The sequence below is a fragment of the Anguilla anguilla genome, chromosome 10 (genome assembly GCF_013347855.1).
Source record: "Anguilla anguilla isolate fAngAng1 chromosome 10, fAngAng1.pri, whole genome shotgun sequence".
Taxonomy (NCBI): Eukaryota; Metazoa; Chordata; class Actinopteri; order Anguilliformes; family Anguillidae; genus Anguilla; species Anguilla anguilla.
In genome coordinates this window covers 37,604,688-37,615,804 of record NC_049210.1, presented here as the reverse complement: position 1 = coordinate 37,615,804, position 11,117 = coordinate 37,604,688, and the positions used below count along the sequence as shown (strand labels likewise).

At 40.6% G+C, this 11,117-nt stretch overlaps 2 protein-coding genes across 2 annotated transcripts in view; both read right to left on the bottom strand.

The window, feature by feature from the left end:
- Positions 1 to 2,611: 2,611 nt before the first annotated feature.
- On the bottom strand, positions 2,612 to 7,859 carry bmp3 (bone morphogenetic protein 3). Its single transcript, XM_035435901.1, has 3 exons — positions 7,197 to 7,859; positions 5,232 to 6,142; positions 2,612 to 3,516 (listed from the first exon to the last, which is right to left on the bottom strand). Exons 1-3 carry the CDS (start codon positions 7,477 to 7,479, stop codon positions 3,325 to 3,327), a joined length of 1,386 nt encoding a protein of 461 aa, XP_035291792.1. The 5' UTR covers positions 7,480 to 7,859; the 3' UTR covers positions 2,612 to 3,324.
- Positions 7,860 to 10,285: 2,426 nt separating this feature from the next.
- cfap299 (cilia and flagella associated protein 299) overlaps positions 10,286 to 11,117 on the bottom strand; it is a 75,096-nt gene continuing 74,264 nt past the window's right edge. Inside the window, exon 7 of the mRNA XM_035435616.1 lies at positions 10,286 to 10,557. Within this exon, the coding sequence (XP_035291507.1) occupies positions 10,462 to 10,557 (96 nt within the window). The 3' untranslated portion in view covers positions 10,286 to 10,461. The remainder of the gene's footprint in view (positions 10,558 to 11,117) is intronic.

Below are 11,117 nucleotides of genomic sequence, written 5' to 3'. Positions count from 1 at the left end.
ATTGCATCCTCACTTGTCACCCAGTCCTTTCCGCTAGTAGTTTGCAGAGAGATGCAGCGTACAGTCGGCTGACGTACATAACTTTATTCGTTTGAATGGTTTATAAAAGGGGGAAAAGGCGATAGCCCTCCAAGCGTGGAGTGCTTACAGAGAAGTGAGCGTGTACATCAGTAGTGATGAGTACCCTTCACAGCTTGACGGGTCATGTGACATTGGCCTCTCCGTTTCTCCGCCCCCCAGTCCTCCTTCCACACTGCCTGCCATTTATATATTGTGAAAAAGTACAATAAATGCCACTACAAAAAATAAATAAATGCATTTTTAAAGTTCCTTTCCATATACAAATATTTTTTTATGAGGCGTTTTGTACAAGCATTTCCTTTAGACCTACTCATAAACATTTACAAGAAAGGTGTTACAGTGTGGTAGAGGAAGTTCTTAAAATATACACACATGAAAAGTTTGCACCAGCCATATCTGGAGGATGGCAATGAAATAAAAGACAGGTTACATTCTAATTTCCACAGACTTTCCTATTTAAAATGTTCCCACATGCCTCCTTATATAAATTTGCATAAACCCTTTTTAATGGGTAAATAGCCATTTGGTATAATGTGGTGTTGCAAAGAATTGTTCATCACAACAATATGTTACTGGATTGGAATTTGTCGAAGTTGCAAACTGACAAAATTGATGAACAGGAATACAAAATTGTCCCGTGCATATAAAACAACCATTTAGTGTATACAGTTACTCTCAAAAACAATATGATTGTCTACCATAAAAACATAACATACAGTGAAATAGTCTCAAATACTACACTGAATTTTAAAATGCAACACAATGAAGTCATTCAATTTTTTCCCCATTGAAAATATGACAGGAACAGTACAAAAATGAAACTCTTAAGTTCTGAAAAATAAAATATTACCCACTTTAAAAATGTAAAATATATGTTTTTTTTCTCCAATGTGATAATTTATTTTTTTAAATCATCATTGGACTTCAAATATTATATGATAGCCTTCACACAATTTTTACTTAATTTTTTACTTAAACATTAGGTAATAAAAACAAAAATACAAATGTGTTTCCACCTTTGAGACAAGTAAGCATACAAATATCATTTTAGACATACATTATATACAAAACCAATATACATATCTATAAAATGTGTTACCCTCTAAATTTTATTTAACTTTTCAAAAATAAATATATGGTATATTACCTTCATTATATATGTACTTATTGAAGAGCAATTAATTGTAATGCTGGTATCACTATGCAGCAGACAAAGTTTCCCTTAAGCAAAACAAACACTATGGCATACAGTCAAGTAGTGGTGCTGCATATGTGTAGTTTGAAATTCATTCAGCAATAATTCAAATGAGACTGAAATGGATTCATCCAAAAGATAACACCCATTCACACCCAATTACAAATATGAGAAATCTGTGTAACAATTTCTATGAATGCCATGTTATACCTTATAAATCCTTCACAAGAGGTATGGCACATTCAAAGACAATACATGATTATGTCAATAGCCACAAACATTGGGTGCAATTTCGACATTACCATGACATTCCAAAAAGCACACACCATATTTTGTTGACATAAGCATTTTATGAATGTTTATGAATGGTTACGAATGTGCTATGTAGTTCTTATGAAGGAGTTACATACTGAGCAGTTCATGGGATGAGTCATAAGGACTTCAACACTTTGTGTTATGCCTTGTTTAAAACTAATGAATCCTGTCTCCTTTACTCTTTATAATTCCAATGATTATCATCAAAGAGGGTATGCTAGCAATGACTGCATCACAAATATCTAAGCAAGCAGGGCACCATGAAGTGAGAAAAGTGTTGGGACATTTAGGAAGGCTGGGCAGTTCCATTCAGTATAGCAATATAATGTGCCTATATACCTGTCATTCGTATCATATAAATGCTATGTATTTATTCACATCATGTACATAGAAAAATAGAAAATAGTAAAAAAAAAAAAAAAATTGACAAGTTTCCTCTGGTAATTCCTTTGTTTAACAAAAACAAACAAACAAACAAAAAAAAAACACGTAAATCTTGTAATTCCCTTTATAAAAAAGCAGTAACTAAAGATTTATTATCACCAAGCAATTTTCTCGACATCAATTTCAACATCGTATTTAGTCCTATTATTTATTTTGTGTAGCCTTATATATCATTTTTTATTGCTTGTTCCTTTGAGTTCAGGGGCTGATCAGTCTACAATGGTGTGCAAGTTGCACATTGTACAGTTTGTATTCATATATGTCAGTGTGAGAAACAGGCAGGTATGAATGAAAGCTAAGACCGAAAGCTATCCCATCATTCACAGATACATGTGGAGAGAAAGTGGGGAATTCATCATGCAGACTGCTACAGTTCTGCATTGCTGATGCTTTACCATTCCTTCCTCTCTATTCCACACCATGGATCAGTTTCTGCTGGATACATGTATATTTGAGAAACAAAAAGCATCATAACATAACCACATACTGATCACCTAAAGGCTACCTTATTGTAAACGCATTTAAAACCACATTTAGTCTTTGCGATCAAATATATCTTGATATAGCAGCCATAGATAGCACATACAAAACTATTTGATAAGAGAGAATCGTACATTACTGCAATGTAACAGTACGCAAAAGTAAAGTTGCAAGATGACAAAGGAGGAGGAACGCAGAAAAAGTTCACACCAGGTGAATTTTCATGCATAAGTGTCAGCAAAACGAGGCGGCAGAGTTTGCCATTTGGCTAAAGATACGTCAATGGAATTCCAGGGGCTTGAGCAGAGTCAGACATGTTTCTTGCAGGAGAGGAAGAGGCTACAACAGAGGACTCGCTTTAAGCTCTCGGCACAGTTGCCTCCAACTGATTTCTTTTCTCCAGCAATATAGATAAGAGAAGACATTTCAAATTTTCTTTTATAACCGATTCAGTTTATGCCTCCGTTATTACAAAAAAAGGAAACAAAACACCAATAGTATGTCTTGCATGTTCTTGTGAAATTGCTTTGCGTTGTGTCAATGACAATGAGCAGGTGATGTTAGTGGACTGACCATCCATCCTGTATGCGTGACTGATCGATAAAGACAGCCCACTGCACTGTTCTATCAGGGAGAATGGTCGACCTTCTGGCTCCAAAAACAGTACACAGTCTTGGCTGTCTTGTTCACATACTCTTTGAATAGTTAGATAGCTATGGGAATTGTAGTCAGATAGCTATGGGAATTGTAGTCTGTCTTCCAGTGCAAAAGGGGCTCTCGAGGGGAGGGCACCAGGCTGTGTCCCTGCATTATCTGCAAGCGCAGGAGTCCACGGTCATGTTGGGGTAGACCTTGAGGACCACGTTGCTGTGCTCGTCGAAGAAGAGGATGCTGAGGGAGGACATCTTTTCGGGGACGCAGCAGGGCTCGGGGATCCCCGGCACCACGCCCACGGCCCGCACGATGCTCTGGATGGTGGCGTGGTTCGAGGGGTTCAGGGACTGCAAGGCACAGAGTCAATGCGTGAGTCTTGCACTCAATCTCCCGTATTAAATCTGTAATATCAATGCACTTTGGCAATAGCTGAATAGCTATAAAATAAAATGACACACATTTGATGTTCTGTACAAAAACTGACAAAAATGTATAAGTTGCTGAAAATGTGTTAAAACTAAGAAAGAGCCTTAAGTTAATTTAGATTATACTGATGTCAGTCTACACAAGACAGAACCCATACTACCCTGAGCTGGGCAACCATCTGTTGCATAGTCCTCACTGGAATGCTGATTTTACACAGTAAAATGTCTAGTGTACAACAATGACCGCATGTACTTGGTAAGAGTTAATTTAACACTGATCATTTTACTGTGTGGCTGCTGGTTGTTCCTAAAAGGCTAAAATGAAGGTGCAAAGTTAGAAAAAAACTAGATTGGAAGACTTAAACAAGCGCCTACACTGTTTAGGGAGAACTATCCACATATGCAAACAGACTAAGGTACCTAAAAAAAATAATCCTGACAAATTACTTGGTTTCTTGAAGTAACTTTGCAAGCTTTTTCATAAGTGTAGGGCTTATGCAAAAGCATACTCAACTACCCATCATGGAAAGTTTCTTTTTGAAATTATTATTATTTTTTAAAGTACACATTTACCATACAAATAACATACTTAGTTCAGCCACTAAGGCACTCAATTTTGTTCAGTGACATCACCACTTGTAATATCACGCCCATCATTTTTGCAAACAGAACAGCCCAGCACTAATTAACAGCTATTTTACATCTGTCTGCTGTCTTAAAGACTAAATGACTATAAACTGTTTCTCAGCACTATGCATTTCATGTGAGGGATAAGAGTCTCAGTCAGCCAGTTGGATGTCAGATTGACACCAACAAATCTAAATTTAGTTTCATTCATAGTTCAACCACAAGAGGCTGCTCTACATTAAACAGATAAATGTGCATTTTCAGCATTATTTACTTTTAGCATGTGAAATGATAAGACCATCAAAAAAGTTCATTTAAATTGCTTTGCATCTTAATTTAAATATTTGCAATAATGATATTTTATATAATGATGTTATCAGTTCATACTCCACCAGAAAGGCAATAATGAAATCATAACTTTGGTGAACCCCTTACATTGGGTATTTCCACTCAATGGTGATTTAAACAGCTGGTCACATCTATTTGTTAAATATTATATGTATAACCACTCATTTAAAACCAGAATATATTTGTAAATGTAATTACCAATATTATACCTGCAATACAATTGCTTATTTTTGTATACTGTACAGAAGAACCAATTATAACATTGGTCATTACATGCTATTATAACCTGCTGGACAGAGTCTGTACAAGCAAAAATCTAAAGCAACATTTGCAAGTCTCTCCAAAATGTTGGATTTTCAGGAATACATTTATTTTCAGAAATTGGACTTTATTTTTTTCATTCCAGAACAAAAAAGAGCTGATACTCTACGGAGTCTGGAACTTTAAATCAGCAAGAAACAGGTCAGTTAAGAAAAGTCTTTCTGCTGCTACACCAGCAGTTAACTGATGCAACAGTTCGCGCAAGCGGGTACCACTGACAAAACGTTACTTTTTGATGCCATCTAGTGGACAGTGAAGAGCATTGCATATTTGCATGCAAGGGAAAAATATTTGGAACATAAGTATGCACACTAACAGCCTCTGACTGCAAAAATACGTACCTTTGGCATAGGAAACGGACAAGAGCCTGAACAATAGTAGGCGTCGAAGGACTTGGGGGAAATAATCCAGTCGCTCCAGCCGATGTCCGCAAAGTCCACCTTCAGGTACCTGCGGGCACAATTCCGCGGCTCGTTCCACTGTTTCTTGCGCGCTTTCTTTATAGTCTGCTCGTCGAACTGCAGCAGCGGCACCTTGTGGCGCTGGTTCTTGCGCGGCTTCTTCCTGGGGCGCTTGGCCGGCTTGTCCTCCAGCGGGTCGTAGGGGCCGGGCTCGTCCCAACCCGGCGTCTCGTACGGGTACTCCGGCCCGGGCAGCTCGTTGTTCTGCAGGGGGAGGAGGACGTTGGCGGAGCGCCTCGCCCGCCGCCGCTGCTGCTGCTGCGCCGTGCCGTTAGCCGCGCGCGCCCCCAGCCTGTGGAGCCCGGGGGCCAGCGCCCCCTTGTGGCGGCGCAGGGTGGAGACCACGCTCTCGGGCTCGGAGATGGCCGAGTCGTTGGCGTACACCAGGACGTACGGGGAGCGGTCGGAGAGGAGCTGCTTCCAGGGCCGCCGCCCCCGCGATGACACGGCGATGCCGATCAGAAGCTCGTCGTGGTGCTTGGCCCGGTTGACGACCCGCGTGATATCCCTCCACTGCCAGGATATGAAGTCCCGGTGGAGCGTGGAGACGTTGATGAGAAAGTGTCCCAGAGTCCTCGTGTTGTTATCTACTGAGGCGAAACTCCACACGTCCAGATGAATGTGGCCCTGTTTTCGCGGGCCATGACGATGGCAGGTCTTAGGGCTTGCACATCCGTGGGTGCCGTTCTGCAGGTCTCCTATGTAATAGTGCAGAGTAGCCGAGAGCACGTCTTCTGACTTGGTCAGGGATGTCAGATTAAAGATCTGCAGCTGCTTACCATTGATTGTACCTGGATGCATAAACAGCAAATAAGAATTAGATATGTTTCTTGTGACACTGCATTTTGGACTGTATTAAACAAATGCATAACTCTGAGCCGATTCAAAATAACTCTCTCCCACCCCAGAGAAGTAAGGATGGAAAGCATTGCAAGCACCTTACGCATTCAGTCATGTATGAAACATTTGGGGCCATTCAAAAGGTTGCATGTGCATTTCTAAGAGGTGCCTGTAGGAGGAGGTATATTCTCATATTACGAAGAGACAGAAGACCCCCGCTCCTTCCCCCGACTCGCCCAAGCAGTCTGCTAAGTCTACTGTAGATCCTCTCTTAAATGGAGAACAATATTTCAATCATCAGCATTTTTCCCAAAAAAGTACGCTGTAGCAAAAATGCTATTATTTTAACAATGAACCATGATGACAATTTTCAATCATTTTTGTAACAAAATGTAAAAATATTTAGGATACATTATGATTTATAATAGGCTACCTTTCAACATAGTGTGAAGTAATTTAACCATTCACATATAAAATAAAAAGTCAATCTAGGTTGTGTGTCTGAGACACACAAAAATGGTTGTGTGTAATTAATAATGTGTATAACCAAGTCTTAAATATATAAGAAAGTCACCGTGCAGGCGCAACTCACACACAGAAGCACACACCACGTCACAGTTAAAACAGCATACAAGAATCAGTAAATTGACAGCTGTGTTCTTTTTTAAAAAAATAAAAATGCACATCATACACTTACGTATGTCTTATTACGCGTTTTGCAGAACTGACTGAAAAACAATTCTTGTTTACTTGGCATCCTGCTACGACAGGTCCCCACCACGGGGAGCCTTTATTCACCCGCGCGGGTTTCCGAACAGGTGGATTTCTGTTAATAGCCAAAACGCATCCTCCATACCACGGCGAGTCTACAATACGCATGGAATCCGAATCCAGAACAATGACAACTAATAAACGAGTCATCTTCAATATAAAATGTGGAACTACACTCGGCGCGTCAGTGTAACTTAAGCACCGAACAACAAAATAGTAACGCGTAATACGTACCCCAGTGAGCTTTAAAACTGCGAACCGTGTTTCCGTCCATGAATTGAAAACCTGCTCTGTTGTATTTCTCGTAGAGCATCTGCATGTGCTCCGACACTGTATCCTGTAAATGCAGATCGTGTTCATCCTTGACTGAGTGATCCTTATCCAGAGTGTCCCCAAAATGCCCCGAATGCGCCAGTCTCTTCAGATCGATGAAATGATCTTTCAGCATCGCGCAATATCCACCGCATAGATAGCTCCATCCGATAAAAAGGACGAATAAATGTTGACAGCCAGCCATACTTCGAATAGAAAGTAGAGTTGACAAGTCACGACAGAAGCTTTAGAGCAAAGTGGGTTTCCAAAGTGCTCTTCTATCTCAGGCGAGTTTTCATTAGCCCACCTGGAAAGATAGTGTAGGGTAATCGCTACGAACACAGTGGCCGCACGGAATAGTGTGATTGTCTTCCAGAAGCTCGCTGCTACCAATGATGAGTTACAGCCTAGTCGGTGTCAAAGTACTCAGGCAGTCGGTTATATTTCAGTTATTTTTTTGCCTCTCCACCTCACTGTTATAGAGTAGTGGTAGTTGCGAGGGGCAGTTCTTTTGGTTTTGTATCGCGGATCTGGGCTGCTCTCGGAATCGACAGCCAATCGCACCCCTTCTCGCCTTTCACTGAAGGTAAAACACGTTGTGCATGGTAATATATAGGGCTCATGGGACCATCTTTTTCCTCCCTTGGTTACAGAAACGGCACGTTTACAGGAGCGAATTGCTCAACGCCAGAACATTTGAAAATTTTTCATTAGGTAGCACACATTTCTATTGCCAACTTTATTATGCTACCAACACGCGCCGTTTATATTTGTGTGCGGAACATCAGGATTTATTTAAAATCCCATATGCAATGAGACCGTTAAGGGAAAATGTTTGAACAAAACATGGATTTTTACAATTAAAGCTCTATTTGCACATTCAAAAAAATCACAATGAGTTGTAAGAATCCTCCAAGATACAATATATTGAGGGGGAAAGCGTCAATGTAATGACACAATTAGTTATGAAAAAGTTGTAAGTAATGTCTTCAAGCTCCCTTTCAACTCAACAAAACTCTTCTACGCGTTATTGGATGACTCATTTCTAGACTGTTAATAATGTGCGAAAGAAAGATCCGTGAAAAGTGTCTCAGCAAAGCTGTGGGCTTGGGATGTGGCGATGAATGAAACGGCTTATTGGCGGAATTAAAGGCTCTCGCTCCTATTTTGTCGCGTTCAATGGAGTTAAGCACGCACATCCTGTACATCGCAGTGTGATCCGGATGCGGCATCGTATCCCAAACGTACAAAATAAGATCTATAATAAAGAGTTTCAATGCCCCCTGTCACTCTTTATTTTTCAAGGGCGCTCGGGAGGAAATTATTTCCCCCTTGGACATTTAATGTCAATAATACACTTGTACGTAAGTGTCAAATGTGTAGCCTACGCACACGCACGCACGCACACAATCATTCGGACTAATGGACAGGGGGACATTGCTTGATGCTGTCCATTGCAGAGAACTCTGGGGTACGTGTGTGGGGTAGAGTAAAAATCATAGTCATAATGCAGGACTGAAAAGATTTTTGACAGGGGCATTTTTCTTTCCACCACATTACACCATGCAGCCTACATCTATTTATTGAGCTGGAACAAGGGTTAAATACTGTAAAGGTGCATTTCAAAAGCACTGAGTTCACTATTAATGTTCTAATAAGGCAATACATATAATGCAATTAGTCACAGAGATAAAGCAAGTTTTCAGGGAAGTTCTGAGGGTATTCTCAAATACCTGTTCACATGGTGAGGTACCTGTTGAGATGCATTTCAGGGCCATACTTATAATTTCTCTTTTGTTATGCCATAGGGCTGATAACATTTTTGTTTAATTAATCTGTAAGGTTTTCTGGCAGTCTGGAACATGAAATTTTGTTTTGGGTAAGGGGGTCGAAGGAAACAAGCAAGTTGAAGCACCTCTGCCACTGTATGATTTGCTTGCAACTGAAACTCCCGATCCTACTTCAGAGGAAACATCCAAGTCACCCCAGCAGCCTTGCATGACCATCAAATTTGTTTGACTTGGTCCAAACAAATTCCGTATTTGTTATACATTTTTCTCCCCGAACTAACCAACGAACAGGCGCAACTCTTGCTCTCAGTTAAAATATTTTCATTTTATTTACTCCGTCTTTATAAAACTTTCTTTTGTTTCTTTCAAATCCTGGCATGTTGTGGTGATTGTGTGCCCACAATCAAAGCAACGGAAAGGCACGCAGGATGTGCCCAGCTAGAAAACGGGTGCCAGCTCTCGGCTGAAACGCACCGCAAAATGTGTCCCGAGGTCAAGCATTTGTAAATTTGAGTCTTTCTGAGATTCGACACCGAGTGAGCGACACGTAAACCCGGTGAGCTCTTTGAAGCGAGTCTCCCTGGCATCTGTGCGCATGAAGAGGGTGTTGAGACCCCTCGCCCACCCTTTGTAAACCTGCCAGCATTCTCACAGTCCGACTGCAAGCCCGGGGGACCATATGAAAGCTTCCCGCCTCCGAGCCCTCACGCCCTTATTTTTGTTTATGCAAACAGGAAACGTTTTGCAGGGGAAAAAAAACGCTCCGCTTCAGGTCTCGGAGCAGGTTGCCGATTCCTTGGTTACTCATTTGTTGCTTTTCCGATCCTAAACAAGCTCCTTGCCAGTTTTCAGCTGGGAATACAAACAATTACGAGGTTTGTACGGGGGCTTAGCTGCAGTCAGACATTTGCATTTGGCTAATGCGCAGAGTCACATCAAAGGTCTTTAAACTCTAAACTGAGCATCATAACAAGGCCCCAGATAGTCACGCACATCTCTGGTGAGTTAATGAATTGCTTGGAGGGAAATATCTCCAGAAAACATTGCTTTTCAGAAGTACAGCTAGACAGCAACTAAAGCACCATGGAATCTTTATCATATACAGTACAAGTTATAAACAAATTGGTGGGACTTTACAATCAAATGGGCCTTGTTTACATATTCTTTAAATGAACAACAGCATTTAATTCACTACAATTATATATCACGCAAGAACAGATTTTAAAACAAGAAAAAGTTGTTTTATTTAATTAAATAGGGCTTCAGCAGTAAAACATTACATTACACAAGCATTCCAAGCATCCAAATATACTGTAATTGTCACAAAAACAACACTGGATAAAATTAAAGTCTGTCGGCAATGTCAAATAATGATTCTTTCCAAAGCATGCCTTGGCTTAGTTTCTCCTCCTGTTGATGTGGTCAAAGATCACAACCTGCATGTAGAGATCAGTCTTGATAGGAGTGCAGGAGGAACTATCACCAGTTGGACCCTTGGGGTTGTAGAAGAGAGAAAAAAAAATGTCAGTGATCCTTTTCAATTGTGTCCAAACACAGCAAGTAATCACCGGTTATAAGTGAAGCTTTCCTCTATCACAACAGACTTCCTGTCATGAGTTCTAAATTGAATTGTGAGAATGCAACACTTTATTCCAGCCTAATATGTTTTTGGCTAATAGCCAACAATACACCTGGGAACTAGGAGACCTATTCTAATTGTAGGAATAGATAACAGTACTAAATGATACGACATCAAAACTGTTTCTGGGTTCCAGTTCTACTTGGCTTTTCTTCTACGGAATTATTCAGCATCGTGTTCCGATTTAAAACGTGAATATATTCATTCAAGCTGAAGAACTTTAGGTGAACCGTGGTTATGGGTTCGGCCGTTAGAAGCCATTTAAATTGGGGTGGCAGTTTAGCATAATGGTTTCTGCCTCTGGTAGGTTTGATTCTCAGCTGGGGCATTGCGCCCTTCAAGTGTTGCTTCAGTACAGAACGTAAGCTGTGCATGTTGCTCTGATTAAGAGTATCTGCTAAGTGCCATGAGTTA

What these genes read in the sequence shown, in the direction of transcription:
- bmp3 (XM_035435901.1), bottom strand. Translation starts at nt 7,479, where the DNA reads ATGGCTGGCTGTCAACATTTATTCGTCCTTTTTATCGGATGGAGCTAT. An exon ending in CAGTTTTAAAGCTCACTGGG is followed by an intron (nt 6,143 to 7,196) that starts GTACGTATTACG and finishes TTATGCATCCAG; the next exon opens with GTACAATCAATGGTAAGCAG. An exon ending in GTCCGTTTCCTATGCCAAAG is followed by an intron (nt 3,517 to 5,231) that starts GTACGTATTTTT and finishes TGTGCCTTGCAG; the next exon opens with TCCCTGAACCCCTCGAACCA.